The sequence below is a fragment of the Triturus cristatus genome, chromosome 8 (assembly GCF_964204655.1).
Source record: "Triturus cristatus chromosome 8, aTriCri1.1, whole genome shotgun sequence".
Classification (NCBI taxonomy): Eukaryota; Metazoa; Chordata; class Amphibia; order Caudata; family Salamandridae; genus Triturus; species Triturus cristatus.
In genome coordinates this window covers 1,128,017,386-1,128,038,552 of record NC_140591.1, presented here as the reverse complement: position 1 = coordinate 1,128,038,552, position 21,167 = coordinate 1,128,017,386, and the positions used below count along the sequence as shown (strand labels likewise).

General features: G+C 46.7%; 1 protein-coding gene across 2 annotated transcripts in view; it reads right to left on the bottom strand.

The window, feature by feature from the left end:
- The window catches only part of TBC1D8 (TBC1 domain family member 8), a 415,888-nt gene that overhangs the window by 2,870 nt on the left and 391,851 nt on the right, over positions 1–21,167 (bottom strand). For both annotated transcript variants that reach the window (XM_085622761.1, XM_085622760.1), the window contains exons 18-19: positions 18,153–18,242; positions 13,689–13,789 (exon numbers count right to left, since the gene is read on the bottom strand). In XM_085622761.1, coding sequence (XP_085478887.1) covers positions 13,689–13,789; positions 18,153–18,242 — 191 coding nt within the window. The remainder of the gene's footprint in view (positions 1–13,688; positions 13,790–18,152; positions 18,243–21,167) is intronic.

Genomic DNA, 21,167 nt, shown 5'->3' with positions numbered 1-21,167 from the left:
AATTCTGGAAAGCTGCCTAACATAAAAAGAACGTGCTTCATGGAGCTGTATGTTGGGAAACTGGAAAAGTCTTGAACCAAGCAAGAGGTGCTGTCCAAATACAACTCTCAACAAAGTGGGTGGCTCTGCAAATCATGCCATGAAAACAACTGAGTTGGGATGGGAATGGTCCTGTGAAAATAATATAAAACATATAAGATTTTGTTGCTGACCTTTGACATGCTGAGGACAGAGCAGACCTATGTGGTTTTGAAAGTGCCCTCAAACATTCTGCCCAGAGGGCTCAGTAGATCCAACTTCACCCTGAACCTCAGGCCTTCTATGCCTCCCTGGAACCTTTCTACAAAGGCACCATTGGAGAAGCTGTGCTTATAACATCAAGGTGTGCTCCATCAAATCTCCATCCATTGCTGCCTCCAGGTGGGATTTTGGAGAAAAACTATGTTGTGCTTTTAAATAATTTACCAATTAGAGCCCTTAATTTTATTCAATTTAGGTAAACTGCAACCTTTGATTCCTTCATTGCATCCTTACCATTTCTGAAGTATTTTGTACAGGGCAGTCTTGTTTTTGTTAACTGAACTCGGTTGTGGTCTTTAACTTGTTTATTCTTAAACTGCGCTTTTTGGTCATGTAGTTAGAGAATAACTCAAGCATTTTCACTGTGGACCGTCTCACTGCTCTGGACAAGCTATCAAATGGGAGCCAAGAAATTCTCAAGGAAGCTGATTTTCCTCAGTAGATCAAATTAAAGCCCATTGCTCAAATGGACAGTTTCTCATAAAAATAAATGCAGAGGTAATACTTTTCAAACAGATGCCGTAATGAACAAGTTACTTACCTTTGGTAATGCTCTTTTTGATAGATACTCTAACAGCAGATTCCTCACCTTTTGAGTATTAATCAGACATCAGACTGGATCCAGATAATCTTTAGCAGTACCTTGTGGTCTGGTAGGTGCTGTTGTGCAGCTCTGCGATGACGTTGTTCCACTCTGGAGGTGACAAACTAAGGCCCACCCATGCATGCGGACGTCAGCTGCTTTCTAGGCTAATTGAGTCCTCAGACGCAGAACCCAACAACAAAATGGCTTTGACCAGTATGACGATCTGCAAATTTAGGACTTTATTATGGGAAAACAGCCCAGTTCACAGAATGGCGTGGTTGGAGGGAACTGTGGTTAGACAGTGTATCTACCTGTGAGAGAATTACCGAAGGTAAGTAACTGGCTCTTCATATAGATACTTCTAACTGCGGATTCTTCATTTTTTGAATAGATACCAAAGCACTACCTCCCAGGTAGAGTGTCTGTGAACTGGTGGAAACCAAATAGTCCTGCAGGACTGAGCGGGGAAAATACCCCTCTTGACGAACCGAGTTGTCTAGACAACAGTGCTTTGTGAATGTGTGGAGTGACACCCACGCAGCAGCCTGGCAAATGTCCAGAACAGGCAGTCCGCATGCCAACACAGTGGTAAGTAAGCTGATAAACCTTCTGGGTGCTGCTTCTTGGACAGTGGAAGCAGATTTTGATGCCGCACATTATCCAACAAAAAATCAACCTCTTTTTTGCTCCAGAAGAACCGATTATCTACAATGTGTTTTCTGGCAGGGTTGGTATTAAATCAAAGAGTTCTTTTAGAATCCAACTAATGGAGTGAGGAGAAGCAAAGAATGTCGTAGGGGGGCGGGGGGGGGGGGGTAATACTTTGACCGACATTAAATGGAGTCACTACTTTTGAAACAAAGGAGGCTTGGATTCTCAGAACCAGTTAATCTGGAAAGAATGTGGTGTATCGCAGGTTAACAGAGAGGGTATGTAACTCGCTCAGCCACTGCACTGATGTTATGGCGACAAGAGACGGGGATGCTCAAATTAACAGATATGGAACGGCTCAAAGGAAGAACAAATTAGGAATGTGAGGACCAAGTTGAGCTCCCACTGAGCCATGATGAAAGAATAAAGTGGAAACGTGTTGCAAACTTTTTATAAAAAGCATCACAATGGGTGACAAACAAAGAGGGTTGATGCGTATTTTAGTAAACTATGCCCTCAGTTTCTGAAAACAATAACTCAACTTTTGAATTCCTCACTTGCCGATGACCGAGTTCCTAAAGCTTGGAAACATGCATTAGTAATGCCTCTGCTGAAAAAGCAGAATCTCGACATTCTAAACTGGTCTAATTGTAGGCCAATCTCGCTTCTACCGATACGTGCAAAAATTCTTGAAAATCATGTAAATCAGCAAATTTGAGTAGTCATTGAATCTAATGGCCTTCTCCACCCCTCTGAATCTGGTTTTAGGACCATTCATATTACCGAGTCCGCTCTAGTTGGAGTCACTGAACAGCTTGGACTCCAACTAGACAAGTGTGGCATTGCAGCCTTGATCTTACTTGACCTCAGTGCTGCGTTTGACACAGTAGATCATAAGCTACATCTTCAAAGATTGGAGGAAATAGGCATTCAAGACCAGGCCCTGCTTTGGCTCAGATCATTCTTACAAGGCTGCTTTTTCACTTCTGATGGATACATCTGCCAGTGGATTCCTCACCTTGTGAATATCCCCTGCGCCAGCATTCCACTGAACTTTTCTTTCCCAGCACTCCACGTCGACGTGGGCGACGTCATAATGCATCGGCTCCGCTCGCGACTCCGTATGACGTCACCGGAGCCATAAGAAGCCCACGTCGGCGTGATGACGTCAGTTCCCTTTTTTCCGCGCCGTCGACGCGCAACGGTTTTTTCCAGTGCTCTCTAGCTACTTTGTAGTGTTGCTGTGTTACTGTTGAAAATCTGGTATGTCTTCGACGAGGAAGTCGGGCTTTAAGCCCTGTAGGGAATGTGGAGGTCGAATGTCCACGACTGATCCGCATCAAGACTGCTTGTGGTGCCTTTCTTCGGACCACGATGTGGAAGATTGTGCGTGCTGTAGGAGGATGAATCCTAAAGCACTGAAGGAGAGGAAGACTAAACTCTATGAAAAAGATCGGGGAGGAGACGAGAGGGAGGAAGAAGGAGAAGTCGAGGCGGGAGTCGTCGACTTCGAGGTCGTCGAAGTAGCATCATAAAAAAAGAAAGCATTCTTCTCGACGTCGGTCCTCGAAGAACAGGAAATCGAGGTCGACTTCGCCCAGTCGGCGTCGAAGCAAGGACTTGTCACCTTCTCCTTCGAAGTCTCCGAGAGGATCTCCTTCGCCGAAGCGGGCTCCAGCGCGTTCATCGGCGCAGTCACCGGCTCCGTCAAAGGCGTCGTCTCCGGTGGAGTCGGAGGTCTCTATTGATGAGCAGGAACAGGAAGAGCCTACTCCGGTGCCTGATGAATCTGCGGCTCCGGTAGAAGACACTGCGGAGCCGACGCCGGATACTCCACAAAGGGATACAGGTTCTGTTCCTTATCCACAATTCCCGGCTCCAGGTACCGATTCGACGCAATTTCTAAATGCCATGTATGGTGTATTTAATAGGGCGGCCTTCCCATCCGGAGCACCAACTGGTCCCGTGTGTCCTATGGCGTATACGCTAGGGGTGCCGCAGCATTATGCTCAGGCCCCCTTTCTGCCCTTTATGCCGATGGCGCCTTCGTGGCAGTTTCTGGCGCCGACTGGGGATCCGTCAAGGCTTCGGATGGATCATCCAGTTTCGGAGCCTTCTTCGACACCGTTGCCGACGCTGTCGGCGCCGCGTCCGGCGCCGCCGACTCCTTCTGTGGCTCCGCCGACTCCGGTACCTCTGGCTCCACCGACGCCGCGTACGACGTCGACGGCTCCCCGGATTCGATCAAGAAGGGAGGCCCAAAGGCTATTGGAGGAAGGAAGGTATAGAGCAGAGGTGGAGGAAGGTGAAGTGGACACTTCTTCTGATGAATTTGAGGGAATAGAAGAAGCACGTGGTTTGGATACGACCCCAGAGTGGGAACATACTTCTGCAAGATCTTCTCCACCACAGGAATTGGCACCCTACCATGTGGTAATTAAGAAGGCCGCAGATCTGTTAGATTTGCAGCTGCCCTCTGTGAAGTACAAGTCTAACTTGCTTACGGAGGTGTTGCACTCTCCGACATCAACTTCGGAGCCTTTGTTGCCTTTCAATGAGGCCATCTTGGAGCCGGTTTTGGAGGTGTGGAGGAAACCTCTTTCTTCTCCGGCGGTTTCCAGACAGGTGGCAAGAAGGTACAGGGTGGCACCTGGGGATCCTGATTTTTTGTCAACGCATCCATCTCCGGAGAGCCTAGTTGTGCAGGCTTCTTGTTCGAAATAATGCTTCGGGTGCTTTCCCTCAGTCTCCAGCAGATAGGGAGTCCAAGAAAATCGACCAGGCGGCTAAAAAGTCTTTCTCTTCAGGAAGTATGGCACTGAAGTCATCTAATGCCACGTGTCTGCTGGGACGTTATGTTCATGCCTTGATGGACTCTATAAAATCTTTAGCCCCTAAATTGCCTGAGGGTGATAAGGCGTCCTTCTTGGAGGTGGTTGCGGACACTCAGGCGGCTGCCAGACAGGTGATCCAGTCAGGGCTGGATACGGCGGATTCGGTGGCAAGAATTATGGGTTAATCTATAGCCGCGAGAAGACAGGCGTGGCTCCGTTCCTGTGGATTCTCTGCGGATGTTCAGGCCACATTGGTGGATCTGCCATTCGACGGACAGAAACTGTTTGGGGAGAAGGCAGACTCTGCCCTACAACGTTTTAAGGACAGCAGATTGACGGCAAAGTCCTTGGGTCTGCAGGCACCTACTAGGGGTCAGCTTTTAGGAAGTTTAGGGGTTTTGGAAGATCATCCTTTCGCTCCTTCCGACAGCCTCAGCAGCAGCAACAACAGAATCCCCTCTATAGGTCCTATAGAGGGAAGCAAAGGGGTCGGAGAGGTTCTGGTCGCAACCCCTCTTCTTCGTCCTCCTCCTCTGCTCCCAATGAGGCTTCAGGGAAGCAGCCCTAGATCCCCCATCCCGGATCATGTAAGACCTGTGGGGGGTCTGGTGTCCTACTTTCTACGGGGTTGGAAATCTATTACAACAGACCTTTGGGTTTTGAACCTCGTAGAGACTGGGTACGCCCTTCCTTTTCGGGAGTTTCCTCCCCCTTACCCTCCTTGCCAAGGTTATTGCTCGGAAGACCATCTGCTTCTCCTGCAGAAAGAGGTTCTAGCCTTGCTTCAGAAGGGTGCAATAGAGGTGGTTCTGGAGCAGGAAAGGGGTCAGGGGTGCTACTCCCGGTATTTCCTGATTCCCAAAAAGGACGGCAGATTGCGTCCGATACTGGACCTCAGAATCTTGAACTTTTACCTGAAACAGGAGAAATTCAAGATGCTGACCCTTGCGCAGGTTCTTCAAGCGTTGCAGCAAGGAGACTGGATGGTGTCGCTCGACTTGCAGGATGCATACTTTCATGTCCCAATCCTGAAGTCGCACAGGAAGTATCTCCGTTTTACGGTTGGGTCGCAATACTACCAGTTTGCGGTCCTCCCGTTTGGTCTTACTACCGCACCTCGAGTCTTCACAAAGGTGATGGCAGTGGTGGCTGCTCATCTCAGGAGGTCGGGGATTCCGGTTTTCCCCTACCTGGACGACTGGCTTCTGAAGGCAGAGTCCCCAGAGATGGTGCAGCATCATCTGCAGGTAACATCTCGGCTGTTATTCGACTTGGGTTTCTCGATCAATGTGCTCAAATCTCACCTGGTGCCCTCTCAACGCAGCCTGTTCATAGGGGCGGTACTGGACACTACTGTGTGTCGGGCATTCCCTCCTCCTCAAAGGATTCTCGACATTCAGGAAATGGTCCATTTATTCCACAATGGAGCGGTTGTTCCAGTTCTGAAGGTCCTTCGCCTGCTCGGTCTATTCGCCTCCTGCATTCTGTTGGTCAACCATGCACGCTGGCACATGAGGGCGCTCCAGTGGTGCCTCCGCAGGCAGTGGTATCAGCACAATGGAGATCTCAGGGAGTCGATCAGGATCTCCGGAGAAGCTGCAGCGGATCTATCTTGGTGGAGCGTGGAGGGCAATCTGTCCCAAGGAAAGCCCTTCCATCTTCCTCCATCGTGGCCACAGTGATAACGGATGCATCCACCCTAGGGTGGGGTGCTCTTCTGGGGGATCTGGAGATCAAGGGTCTTTGGTCTCCAGAGGCGAGGTTGCTTCACATCAACCTTCTGGAATTGCGGGCGATTCGTTTGGCACTCAAGGCCTTCCTCCCTTCCCTTCGCGGTCAGTCGGTTCAAGTCCTGACAGACAACACTACCGCGATGTGGTATGTCAACAAGCAGGGAGGAGTGGGGATGCGTTGTCTCTGCAGAGAGGCTCTGCGTCTCTGGTCCTGGGCTCAGGACCATCAGATTTGTCTGATGGCAAATCATCTGGCCGGGGTGCTGAACGTACGTGCGGACAGTCTCAGTCGGCAGTTCTCCGCCGACCACGAGTGGAGGCTCCATCCGGAGGTGGTTCGTTACGTCTTTCGGACGTGGGGAACCCCTTGGGTGGACCTGTTCGCCACCTGCGAGAACTCGCACTGCCCGTCATTTTGCAGTCTCCAGTATCCGATGCAGGGGGCGTTGGGGGACGAGTTTCAGTTGAGTTGGGGCTCACAACTCCTTTACGCGTTTCCTCCCATACCCTTGATTTCTCGGGTTCTGAGGAAGATTCGCCAAGACCGGGCCCAAGTTATTTTGGTCGCCCCGGATTGGCCAAGAAGGGTGTGGTATACAGATCTTCTCCACCTCTCCTCGTGCCCTCCGCTCCGTCTCCCTCTGAGGGCAGACCTCCTCTCGCAGTCGGAGGGGCAGGTTCTACACCCCCACCTCCAGAGCTTACACCTTCATGCCTGGAGATTGAACGGGGCAACCTGAGTTCATTCTCTCTCCCGCCTGATGTGGTGGACGTTATTTTATCGGCCAGGCGACACTCCACCAAGTCCATTTACTCCTACAGGTGGTCCAAGTTTGTTAAATGGTGTGGAGAGAGATCAATTGACCCTTTAAAAGCCCATCTTTCTGATATGCTCCAGTTTGCTCTTTCCTTGGCTCAGCAGGGCTGTGCTGTGGCCACGGTCAAGGGCTATCTTTCGGCCTTATCGGCTTTTCTATGCCTTCCTGATCAACCGTCACTATTTAAATCTCCGGTTGTTCTGAGGTTTGTCAAGGGCCTTACAAACATGTTTCCTCCCACTCCTTTTGTAATGCCTCAGTGGGACCTTAATCTCGTTTTAACCTTTCTGATGGGGTCCCCTTTTGAGCCTCTACATAGCTGTACGTTGAGGCTGTTGTCCTTTAAGGTGGTTTTTCTTGTAGCCATAACCTCGGCAAGGAGGGTGAGTGCGCTCCAAGCTCTTAGTTCTAGACCCCCTTTTCTCACATTACATGCTGAAAGGATGGTACTTAGGACCAGGGCTGCTTTCCTGCCTAAAGTAGTTACTCCGTTTCATTTGGGGCAGTCCATTACTTTCCCTGTTTTTTATCCACCTCCTCATCCTTCCAAAGAGGAGGAAAGACTCCATTGCCTGGACCCGAAGAGGGCTGTGAGTTTTTATCTGGACAGGACTAAAGACTTTCGTCTAGATGATCAACTCTTCATTGGCTACGTTGGTCATTCGAAAGGTAAAGCGGTGCACAAGCGCACGCTATCGAGATGGATCATCCTTGCCATCAAGATCTGCTACGCCCTGGCTGGTAAGACTCCTCCTGAGGGCATTAGAGCTCATTCGACTAGAGCAAAATCATCTACATCTGCTTTGGCCCGGGGTGTTCCTGTGGCAGATATTTGTAAAGCCGCGACTTGGGCCTCCCTCCATACATTCGCGAAGCATTATTGCTTGGACTCTGAGATGAGGAGGGAGGGCCACTTCGCGCGCTCTGTGTTGCAAGACTTTCTGGTTTAGGAAGGTGGACACCCTCCTCCGGGAGCGGGGACTGCTGTGGGAATCTATTCACAAGGTGAGGAATCCACTGGCAGATGTATCCATCAGAAGAACAAGTTACTTACCTTCGGTAACGCTTTTTCTGGTCGATACAGTATCTGCCTGTGGATTCCTCACTGGCCCACCCGCCTCCCCGTTGTCCACCTTCGTATACCATGAAATAGGTCTTGTTTGAAATGCTTGTACATTTGTTGGAAATGCTTGTTTATTTAGCATCCTCTTCCTTTGTATACTGTGTATATGTGTTGGTATACTGTATACTGTGTATACTTTGAGTTTGTCGTTGGTTCACCTGTTCGCCTCGAAGGCTCGGAAAAAATGGGTGGAACTGACGTCATCACGCCGACGTGGGCTTCTTATGGCTCCGGTGACGTCGTACGGAGTCGCGAGCGGAGCCGATGCATTATGACGTCGCCCACGTCGACGTGGAGTGCTGGGAAAGAAAAGTTCCGTGGAATGCTGGCGCAGGGGATATTCACTAGGTGAGGAATCCACAGGCATACTGTATCCACCAGAAAAAGCGTTACCGAAGGTAAGTAACTTGTACGTCTTTACCAGAACGTACTGTTCTTATCCCCTTCTTTTATCTCCGGGCGTACCTCAGGGTTAGGCTCTTAGTCCGACTCTATTCAACCTTTATGTACAACCAAAGGCGGACATAGTGGAAAGCTGCAGTCCTGCACTTTTTTTCCTATGCAGATGATACCCAAATTATTGTCTCACTGTCACCTAAGAAAAACTGCAGCTCTGACTCCTTGAACATCTGCCTCATGAAAGTGGCCACCTGGATATTCAAAATCTCCCTCAAATTGAATGGGGATAAAACTAAAGTACTGCTGGTAGGCAATCAACCTCATTGCTGGGGGCCACGTCTTTGGCCAGATGTTCTCTGTACTCCGCTGACCCTGGTCTCTGTAGTTAAGAATCTATGCTTCTTGCTTGATGAAAAGCTTTCTATGAACCATCAAATCTCTAAAGTGGCCTCCACTTGCTTTGGCGTTTTGAGATGGTGAAGAAAAATCCTTGGGTGTCTACCATTCTCTGCCCAAAGAACAGTAATACAGGCACTGATTATCTCCAGGTTGGATTATGGTAATGTTCTTTATGTAGGGTCCCCCAGGCCTCACTTAGGCAGCCCCAAGTAGTCCAGAATGCTGCCACCAGACCTTTCTAAGCAGTCTTCTACCTCCACTCTCCTTCAAGATGTTCATTGACTCCAGACTGAAAAGTGAATAGATTTCAAAGCTCAGTGCTATAGGCATAAGGCAATGTCGAATTCTGGTCCACTCCACCTTAGATCTCTGGTGGCATCTTACCAGCCTAACCGTTTTCTTTGAAAATGCAACAGCAATTTTTTCACACTTCGAGTGAGGAGAACCCGTCAAGGGGGGCGGTCTTTCTCCTATTTGGGCCCCAAGCTGTGGAACACACTGTCCGTCTTTATGAGAACGTGTATCTTTTTTGGTTTTCTGAAAGCGCTTAAAGAGTCAACTATTCTGTACCATGCTTTTATGTTAAGACTTGGAGAGCATACCAAAAACAATGCTCAGCGCTGAGAAACCATGATTGGGTAGTTATGCACGCTACAAAACCATATAGTAATAATAATATAATAATAATGCAAACACAGGAAAGCCAAAAGAGCCGATAAGTATCCTTTAGCTGTGCCACATAAACAAGTCCTTGCTGGGCTAGAGACAAAATAAAAAGTAACACTTCAGAAAGTCTGGCTTGAAGTGGAACAATCTGCACCAAACTACAAACTTCTCCCAACGACAGACGTATACCAATTTGGTGGGGGGACCTGTGGCTGCGAATATAAAATGCAATCTCAATTTCCAAGCATGGAGGTGAGGTTACTCAGGAGCAGAACCTTGCCCTACTGCTGCAACAGAAGATCCTCCTGATCAGAGGACAGATACCCAGGGCCAGGGGTTTTGGATACCACACTCTTCTTGCCTAGTATGGTACTACTAGGATGAATTGGGCTCGGTCATTCTTGATCTTTTTAAGAACTCGAAGGAGGAGAGGTAGTGGCAGAAGGGCATATAGAAGTCCTGATCTCCATCCTAGGGGGATTTTGTCCCTCGAAGAGAGAGCAGTCTTGTGAATTCCTACGAGCTAAATTGCTGACATTGCATGTTCTCGGTAGTGGTGAAGAGATCGAGCCATGGTTTTCCCCAACTGCGGAAGAGACCTTGATCAAACTCCGGGTGTATCTGGCATTTGTGATCCACTTGGCGTCATTGCTTGAGTTCATCCACCCCAGCCTTTAAATTTAAAGAGCCCTTCAAAAAGAAAAGTTGATGGACAGAATGCTGAACAATGTCAAACACTCACCCCCAGTTAAAAATCTGGGTCTAAATCCATCGTTTTTTAGCTCACCATGCCATTCCAGTTTGTATCCAGTCATACGCAAATCAGTCATGACCCTGCTCCCCATGGGACCAATCTAGCCCTAACTGCCGGGCCAGTTGGTCCCTGGACCAGAAGCAAGCATCCCATGAACGGTTTCGGGGTATCACCCCATATCAGCCAGGACTGCTTGAATCCGGTGGCATGGAGAGCACAGGACCCACGTCTGGGCATACCCTTCTCACTTGGGGGTGACAAATGCAAAAAGAAAAATTGATGAACGGAATGGTGAACAATGTCAAACTATCACCCCCAATCAGAGATCTGGGCTTAAATCCATTATTTTTTTGTTCACCACAACATTCGCAGTTCGGGCTGGACCGTTCCCATGAGGAGCAGGGTCAAGACTGATTTGCATATGGCTGGGCCCAAACTGAGGTGGCATAGTGGGCACAAAACAAGGGATTGGGATGTGGCCCGAGCGATTGGCAACAGCTGAGATTAATTCAAGTATTCCATCAATCACCTTGTTGGTTTTTGCATTTAAAGATTCCAGCACGTGGTGTGCCACCAGAAAAAGCTCCTGGTAGTTCAACCACTTTCAGAGGCATAGCACCTCCTCACACAGGATTTACAACCCCACCTCAGCCTCCTTGGGATTCCCGTAAGAACCTGCACCAGCCTCTGATCTTCACCTCTCCCAGAAGGCTTCCCCAACACAGAAGTGATGCATTGTTGTCCACTGTCAGCTCTGGGTGAGGTAAGGAGAGATATCTGCCACTGAACCAATCACGGTCCAGCAGCCACTATTGCTGATCTTTTGCAGTCTCCTCAGAAATTTGGCCATGATCAGAGAAGTCCTCTTAAGGCTGTGTCCAATGGGACTTCAGATTCCACTGTAGAGCACGCATATGCCACCTGTCATGCTTGACCAGCAGAATGCAGGAGGCCATCAGTCTCAGCGTCACCTACACAGATTCAGGACTGAGGTTGAAACATCTTTTTCATAGCCAGAATGCCATGGCTCTCCACTATGGGGAAAGGGCAAGAAACAGCAGCATGTCCAGAATGGCTAAGAAAAAAGGGAGCATCTGTGGTGGAGTCAGGTGGCACTTCTGCACTTTGACAGTGAACCCTAACAACATTTAGAGGTATGCTGTTATCTGGAGGTTGGGGACGACTGCCTGGGGCTTGCCTATCTTCAACAGCCAGTCGTGGGGGTTGGGGAAAACTGGAACCTGACTTCCCATATGTGCTGCAACCACCGTCATCACTTTTATGACAACACAACGGGGGCTGGTAAGGCAAAAGGGGAGCACAGCAAACTGGAAGTGCTCCTGTCCCACCATGCACCACAGATACACCTGTGGTCCTGCAGGATGGGGATGTTAAAATAGATGTCCTGCAGCTACAACGTTACCAACCAGTCTCCAAGTTTGCTGACAGAGAAGACCTGAGCCACCGTGAGCATTCTGAATTTGTCCTTCCACACAGAAGGCATTAAGAGGGCGAAGATCTAGGAGAGAGCAGAAGCTTCCGTTCTTATTCAGTACCAGAAAGTAAGAGGAGTAACAGCCAGTGCCTATTTCTGATACCGGTACCCTCTCTATTGCTCCTTTGTCCAAAGTAAATTGTACTTCCTGCAGCAAGGGGGACAGATGGTGCTCTGTCAGCCGTTCTAAGGGTGGTGGAAGAAGCTCACTGCCCCTGCTTTCCACATTGCCTGTGGGTACCGCGGCCTCGGCAACTAAAGCAATGCAGAATTTGCTGGGCCAGCTGTAAAGCTTGCTGATCGTATTGAAAACCAATGCCATAGCCACAGATGGGACATAACTGCTGGTGTGGTGAAGCAGACAGGCCAAAGGAGGTTGCTGTGGTCCTACTATCCTTAAAGCGCTCAAGGGCCAAATCTACTTTCTCCCCAAAAAGATGAGAACCATCAAAAAGCATGTTCGTCAGGTGGAATGGACATCACCAGAAAAGCGAATCTCATCCAGGCACGTATCCGGTGGGCCACACTGGTGCCTATTGCCAGGTAAAGGAAATCTGTGGTAGCCAGATCCCAGAGGTTTGTAAACTTTGCTGCACAGCAGCCATCTTGAATGCCTTGCATAAGGGTGAAATGTATTCATCCAGCACAGCAGGGAGGACCTGAGCGACGGAGTCCCAAAGGGCAGGAGTACAATGCCCCAGAGCAGGCAAATGGTGTTGACCAAACACAACACCAAGCTGTTGGAAGAGAACATGAGCTTTCCAAAAGTTTCAAAGCGCTTAGATTCTGTGCCCAGCAGTGTAGTACGGAAGGCACTGGGGCTTATTTGCCTTGTGGATACCTCCGTAACAAACCTTTCTGGTGTTGAATGCTTTGTGAGGAAGGCTAGGTCAACCGGCTGGATGATGGCTTTTTTGCTATCTACTTGTTGACCGGGGGCTCAAGCCCCAAGATGCGAGTCTGTGAGGGCTTCACTAAATGGAAGAAGGGAGTCAGTACTAGTTTGTCCCAGCTGAAGTAGTGAGGACATTTGTTTTTACCTCAATGGTGGTCAACTGGAGGTCAAGAACCTCAAATGCCCTTTGCATCACCATTGCGAGTGGGGCACTTTCTTCTGTGGCAAGGCCAGGTGGAGAAACCAGTCCTCCATCTGGTGTAGTTTCCAGGCCACTGGAATCTGGAAAATCTTCATTCCAGTTATCATCTATATAGGGGTTTCCAAGCACGTCTCCTGTAACATAAACATCATTATTGAGTCTGTTTCAAATAAACTATAAAGAGCTTGAACCCTTCCCTGAGGCAGAGATAATGTACCTGAGTCTGATGAGTCGCCGAAGAGCTGCAGCCCAGGTGATCAGGGTGAGGCCATGGTCAAGCTTAAAGTGGCACCAATTCGAAGTCAGAAAGCACTATTGGGTGCACTTTGTATTCCAGCATCGATGAACCAAGGTCTAGCATGGGGTGTGGCACCAAAATAGGATTTAGCTCTGCCGCCGGCAAAGCTGTCTTTGGTGGTGACATTTTCCTTTGCACACTGATTTTTTAAATGTACATCTGTGAGATGATAGTCTTGTGAAAAGACATGGGGTAGCTCTGAAGCCTTGCCTGGTGGCATGGACGAAAGGGAACTGGCATCTGTGCGCATGAGTGGCGCTTATCTGCAGCTCCATTCATCACTTCCAGAGCGGAATGTTGATGCATTACCACGCAAGGTCACCTACCGGTGCGCAGGGATACTGCTAAAGATTTTCGAGATCCAGTCTGACGCCTGCAGAATATTCAATAGGTGGAGGTCTGCGGTTGTGAGTATCTATCAGAGGCTGAGCGTACTTAGTTATAAATTTTAAGTACGTGGTTTGCCTCTGAAGTACATTCTACAATTTAACTGTTCTATGATGTGGAAGTGATGAACCAATCTTTCAATACATACCTGAGTCATTTTTGGCAATTCTTTTTCTATCTTTGTATCTTGCTCTTTGGCTAGGTCTCGAAGCATTTGCTTCAGCTGCTTCTGGTAGTCAACACCATCACCTTTAAAAAAACAGAAAGGAGGAATAAATCAAATTTTGATGAAGATACAGAAGAAGGGTGATTTATTTCAAGCATGAACATGTGCTCTGGACTTTTAGAATTATGATCAGTTTTGAGTCAAGCTTAAATGTTTGAATTTACTTGAAAATAGATGGAGTCTAACTTTTAGATTAAGTATGTGAAAATCATTGGAATGTTATACAAGGTCAAATCAACCAGATAAATCTGAAAATCAGTAGAAACAACTTTAAAATGTTCAGAAGCATAGAAGATACGTGCAAAAACAGATATGTACACAGAGACGTAGAATGTATCAATACCTTGCAGTATAATGTAAATTGATGTTCTGTAATGCACTAAGGGTCAGATGTATCAAAGGGTTTCACCCATTCTGTGTCTATGGGAAAATGTGTTCGTACATATGGCCCCAAGTGTTGAAAGATTGAATGGACAATATAGAAAAGGAAATAAAATATGTTAAAAAAAAAAAAAAGAAATGTCCATGACTATATTTCAATTTAATGCCAAAAATAATAAAATACACATCAAAAACACTATTTTCCGATACCCGCAAACATTTAGGAAGACAATCATCTGAAACACTTATGATCACTTTTTTCATGGCACACATATATCCGTGGCGTAGTCTGAATGATACAGACATTTTTTTGGGCTCTAGCAGAATGCTGAAAAGTATCTTCTGGGTGAGTGAGAGAAGCAGACTGGACATCCCTGCACAGAGTCATTGCAGTAGTACCCACTTTCATGCCTGCCAACTCACACAGTGCCACCGTGTGTTACACAAGATCCGCTCCCTTCACACGGTCACACAGTGAGGAACAGATATCTCAAGGTGTGAGATAAAGGGAGCTAGAAACACTCTCTCGCAGTGGGGTTCCAGCTCACGTGATGATGAGTCTCTGCGCAGTACGTGTCCACTATGGGTGTTTAAACCTCCCCAGGACATCGGCAGCAGCCTCACAGATTTTTTTTTTATTTTTACTTTGCGAGAAGTTGGCAAGTCTGCGGCTAAGCCACCAGTGAAATGAATCTAAGTTGCAATAAAATGTAATTAGTACCACACAGCCCATGTTGGTAGCTAGGTTGGTAGTCTCAAAACACCCTGGCACCTGGCATTCCTCCTCCTATTGGATGCTTCCAGTACAGAAAGGAGGGCTGAACTACATATCTTCCCGCCACCTGATTCGAATGGTACAGTGAAATTGGTAGTTCCCAAAATCTGCTGATAATATCGAAATTCCTATGGAAACTCTGACTTACCTATAACTACACAGGGTGACCTCCACTGTATAATATATCTTTATATATATTGTGAAACTGTTGAAAGTCCACAACGAAGAATACACTCACAAACAGGCTGAGACTGCAGGCTCTAATTTAATTGCAGCAGTGGTTCTAGTTAAGGTATTTCAACAGTTTGAATGTATTGCGGGCTACCTGATTAGTCAAATTTAGTGGCTGCAGTGCACACGGTCAATCCAGGTTTTACCATAACCTGGATGAGATTGAACCCTTGCTAAGAAGCACTCTGCGCACACAGAGGCTCTCGAGCGAATGTGATCCGCTACTACCAGGCATTCGAGAACTATGTATAGTGCAGACACTTCTGGTGCAATATTTATTTGCTTACAGCTCGATTAATTTCGCTACATCATTAAAACTTTTGAGGTTTCACCATAACATACCCTAAATATTGTATTATAATAACAAAAACGTTGGTGTTTCATTCTCAGATAACACATAGCATAACACTATACTGCACAGAAAAAAGTTTCTTCTCGAGTACTGAAATTTCCCCTACTAGAAAAACGGTTTCATAGTCTAAAGTCTCAAAGATGTATTATTTGCATAACTGATGTACTCTAAAAAAATCAATTTCATTAGGGCCATGCCCAAACACACATCTAAACGCCAACTCAATCTCTGGGATTACCTTGTCACTAAATTTACATTGGGATTTAGTCAAATTAATAATGTTGGTTGACAGTGATCTAAGGCCAAGAAGATAATGATTTATCCTCTAGCAAAATCCTTCCTAGAGAGATTGCATTAGTAGTAACTCTAGTGGGCACAAAGATGCAATCAAAACCTAGCATTTGGCTTTGGTAGAGTATATGTATGCTGCTTACAGAGAAGTGGTTCTATCAAAATTTGCAGTTCTGGAGTGTTGCGTAATACTGTTTGAATGTTTTTGCCTCAATCTAAAAATTAACATGTCTGAGATGCTATGTTCTATGTGCAACAGGTAAACAAAATCTGATGCTTTGATACACTGTTTTAAATAAATTGAAGAAAATGATGTTCGCTTGTGAAATCAATAACGTATAGTTATGGCGCAAATTTTTATATTTTTGTCAATGGGATTAGAATTAATTCAGCTCATATTCGAGTGTGATGAAAGGATGAGATATAATGAGGAATCATTTAATGTGAACTAATGATGTAAACACATTCTATTAGTGTGATGGGTCCCTGCCTGCTGTGTTCAATGTAAATATCTGCCTATTTAGTGTCCCGTGTTTTAGGAAGGATTTGCGAATCTCATGTCCTGAATTGAACACAGAGTATTTATTGATTACTGCAATGAATAGTATTATTTTGCTCTAAAGTAGGCAAGAGTTGCCCCTGGTTCTCTAGGAGCACATTTCGAGCTGGGTGGGACTTCATCATCATTTTATACCAGTAAGGAGTCTGGAATTTCCAACTATAGGTTGTCAAGGTATTCCTCTTGACTGAACTCAAATCCAGAAAGCAACCCAAAATTGTGATCTAGACACTGGAGGAATTGTGCACAGTGACAGTGCTTAGGGGACTGCAGTAAAGGGCGGAGGGACAGTTGAAAAAGAGTGAAAAAACACAATTTGCTGCCTAGGGAACAGTGCTGTGCGCCAAGGAATAAAGGGACACATGTGTGGTCATGTGATTGTTGCAGAAACAGTTTGCATTTCTGCTTAGGACTCATTTTGATTTTCTGTCACCAAAATGATCATATGACTCTTGGGTAGCTCATGAAGATAAGAGAGAATACCAGCCTGTTGAAGTGAAATATCCTACTGCAGTAATAGGCTTTAAAGTGGAATACACTGAGGAGGGTGGGCATGGGCATGATGTTGAGGAGTCCCCGTTACCCAGCCTACTGGGATAGAGTATGAAACCTAGACGGCACAAGATGGCTTACAAGCTCCTCCGGCTACTGATAGCATTAGCAAAACGCCGGGTGGCTTTAACGTGGATGGGAAGGTGTTCCCCTGATTTCGAAGTGAGGCTGAGAGATGTGTGCATGAATGGACAGCGGAATGAAGTCCACATAAAAAACAGTCGACGGGTCCCAAGTTAGAAGAGGATCTGGCAACGTGGCGAGAGTTTCATAGTGCTTTCTTAACAGACTCAAATGCAAGTGGTCAGGAATGAGTGAGGATATGACAGAGGCAGAATCGGAATGAGTGTGCAGTCGGAACCTTTGCTCCCAAACACTTGGCTATGTAAAAAATCAGGAGGTTCTATTTTAATCATGAGACGCTGCCGCACTCGTCACCAATATGTGCTGATAACGCTCTACACCAGTTACTGACTTGTTGAAAAGATAAATAAAGGCAATTATTATTATTTTTTTTTTTTAAGTGCTATACAGGCCTTAGAAACCCAACAATACTTCTGGCTTCCAGGTTTTTCCATCGGGCAAAGAAAACTTTTATGCAATGGGTTGATCCTTTCATCTGGCTTGCAGGTCATAAAGGACGGCAAGGGGAAATTAATTAGTATTGTGTTCTTCCCAGCTTAAATCAAGCTACCAAAGGTAAGCCAAGATTTCTTACAGAACTCAGGTTCACTATGGCTCACATTATTCAGGGAATACAGTCACAGCTCACATCCGAGTGTGGCTTTTTTTTTTTTTTTTTTTTTTTTTTTTTTTTTAAAGAGTTTTATATAGCGTGAACTCAACCCGAAGGTATCAGAGCGCTGTACAGGAACACCAGTTGTATTACAGAGGGGCAAATTCATTTTTGGTAGACACAAGGAAATGAAGTGATTTGCACAGGATATTGAGCGTCCCTGCCGAGACTCAAACCTGGTTCCCCAGCTTCGATGTCGACTGCTCTAGCCGTTGGGCCACATCCTCTCCTTCCAGGAAAATCTAACCTTTAGATCCCAGCAATCATGTGCATGAAGAAGCCCTTGTCACTGCTCAGCTGTTAGGACAGGGGGTCTATGCCTGAACAAAGGTGTTTAAAGTGCCTTTCAAATGAAATTAGACATTAATATATATATTCTCCATGTTAGCAAATGTTAAAGGACACAGACTGCTATGCATGTAGAGGTATGAGAGCAAAATACCACAAACCATTTGATTTTGTCATCATCAGTGGCCTTGTCGTTGACATCAGCGGATTCCTCAGTGGCGACTCGCTGTCTCCATCGGTCCCCATGAGAGCTGAAAGAAAGATCAACCGTAAAGCATCTGACATACCTGCCAATCCCTTCCAGAAAGCCCTCTTAAATAATGCAAAGATAGCAATGAAAGAGGCGGCGACGCTACCTCCGTTATTTATGTCTTCAAATTCAGTTTTATACACATTAAAAAATGATAGGAAAATGTGGCTAGGATTGAACTTTGTATAGCAGTCAGTGGAAAGACTCCAGCCCACAACAGTGTTATGAAACAAAAGGCTATGTTGTCTGGGAAAAGGCAGCATCAAACAGCAAAGCATCTCGGCAAGAGGGCACAGCCAGCTAATGCTGGCTGCCGACTTTTAATGTGATTTACGGTCGCAAATCAGGAGAGACCAGCTCAGCCGTCCAGTGATCCAAGGCCAATGACTTGAGTACTGTTACACTGAGCAACATCCTATCCAGTGCTTAGAAGTGGCATGAGGGGCTATGGAAAAAGAAGTTACTATAGTATACAGCCGTTCTAGCAAACCCACTGTGCTATAAACAGAAAGTGCATTATCAACCTATACTTCCATTTTTCAAAAAGACAAACTAAATCAAAATATTAGAGAATATTTTTGCTCAAATGTCGTCACAAATATGTAATCAAATATCTTATTATTAATTTTATTAAATGCAAAAGTGATAGCTTTGATTTTATTTTCAGCTGATGCATTGTTTGACCATTCACTCAACGTATATTACATACTTCCTTCTATTGCACTAGTAAGACACATCAAACTTCGAATAAAATATTCGTAGTGAAACTTCAAGAACAATTGTCTTGGTGTCCAACTACAGTGGCCGTGAGTGTGTAGACATTGCTGCGCTTTGATGACGCGGGCGTCAGGGTTGTGCCTTCTTTCGAAGCTGGCCATCCCTGCGCGACCAATAGGGGTCTCGTAAAGTCTGGTATAAACGGGCATCCGCTGCATTTCATGCGCAGCGAGGTATATCAAGCACCCTCGTGTGTCACGGCCACTGCTCCACTTTTTAAAGACAACAGCCTCTAGCCACTGGTTTCGTGACAGCCCGTTGGGCCGTTGTAGGCCGGAAATCAAAGAACCGGAAATAAGGAACGGGATGGAAAGTCAATACAACAAAATTAACAGTCTCTTAAATACAAGTTAACAAGGATGCGTCAACAAAGACTACGCAAGACTTCAGGTGGCTTTTAAGCGAGGCAGGGCCCCATTTTAACACGTGCACAGTCGCTTGTCCATTGTAATGCAGCTCTAACCCCTGTTGCAGGAGAGGAAATATCATTGTTTTTTATTATAATTGAATGTTGAAGCTAAAAAAAAAGCCTATGTATTCAAATGTTTACATCCAATGTCCCCAACAGTGAGGAATTAGAGCTAAACGTGGCAAACGCCTTTCATTTGTGGAGGACTATAAAATTGTGTGCTACCAGTTTCCTCTTTCGCGCCACATTTCTTCCTGTTTCACCCTCCGTGGCATCTCTGATCGCACAGCCCAAGATCCTGGGAGGAAGATAATGAGGCTGCATGTGGGTACAGGGAGGATTTTACAGAATAGGGAACTCAGATAATCCCTCTATTCCATATGTACCCTGGTACAGTACAATGGTGCAACGAGGGCTGGGAGGCTGAACAACTCAGGAACCCATAAAACAGGCTAAGAGGGTGTAGAGCGGAATCCTAGTCAAGGAGTGCGTGAGAGAAAGGGAGAAAAGTTATAAAGTCCTTGTTCCAAGATGCACATTTATTCAAAATCTCTCATTTTCTCGAAGAGATATCGGAAAAAGTGAACAATACACTCGGGGGTGACGGATGGCAGGTTTTTTTGGTGGGGGGGGGGGGGGCAGGGTTCGGGGGAATAGAGGCATTATAAAGGTGGTTGCCCAGAACAATCTCGAATATCTCACCACTCACCTTGTAAATAATGGGACCCAGAAAAGAGTGAACTAGGAGAGGCCTTGTTCAACTCAAGCTGTCCGTTCAGAGTTCAAGTCCCAAATAATCCCACTATAAACAAAACCCATCTGACTCAACACACTACAGTGTGCTCCTCCAAGAGGGATTAGAGTGGATTTGCAGCAGCCAAGTTATTAAAAGGAATATCAAATCTTGCATTCATAATCCTCCTTCTAATGCCCCTCCCATTATAAATGTGTGGAGAGCACTCATTGGTGTAATAAATCTCCGCTATTTCACCTTAGGAGCGGGGCAGGCAGTTTGGCTGGAGCTCCTTAAGGTTCCTTCCAGAGGAATGAGGGAAAAAAAATCGCCGGGTCCCAAGGGATGTTTTGGGCCAGCCCAGGAATGAGCAGGGCACACCTGGAATCCACCCACAAGCCGCACCTGGCACTAGCCTGGCCGCCTCTACAGGTCCTCCCAGGGGCACACTCTTGGCAACAGCTGGCTACAGCCCATGCACTTGTCTCGCTTTCCGGACCCGCCCAACCCTCCAGTGCCCCCCTGTGTTCTGGCCGTAGGTTGTGGGTGGGTGGGGCAAGCGCGGCACTGCGCTTCTGCTTACAACTTACTGCGGCTTGTTATGGCGGGCTGTTGTGGCGGACTAGGCTCGGCTCACGGCTGCCTGTAGGGTTTGCTGGGTGACTGGCATACAGGGTTAGGAGTTGCAAGCTGCAGCCACAGGGGCCGCGGAACACTGTTTCTCGCCGCGGTGGGGTCCCGAGGCCCAGTTTCCCACACTGCTGCTCCGTTGCTTCACTGCCGCCCCCAGCACTCGGCACTCTACTCCGACCGCGCAACTTCCGCATCTGCATCCGAAGGATAGTCAGTAAATCCAACCCTATGTCTCCCCTGAAGTTAGACCCCCACCTCACCGCAGGGGCAGTGGGGGCTATTGTTACGCCACTGCCTTTGTCTTAAGTAACATTTTCTATACGCTGATTTTCACACATACGATTTATTGTCTCTGTATTGGTTTATGATGTAAA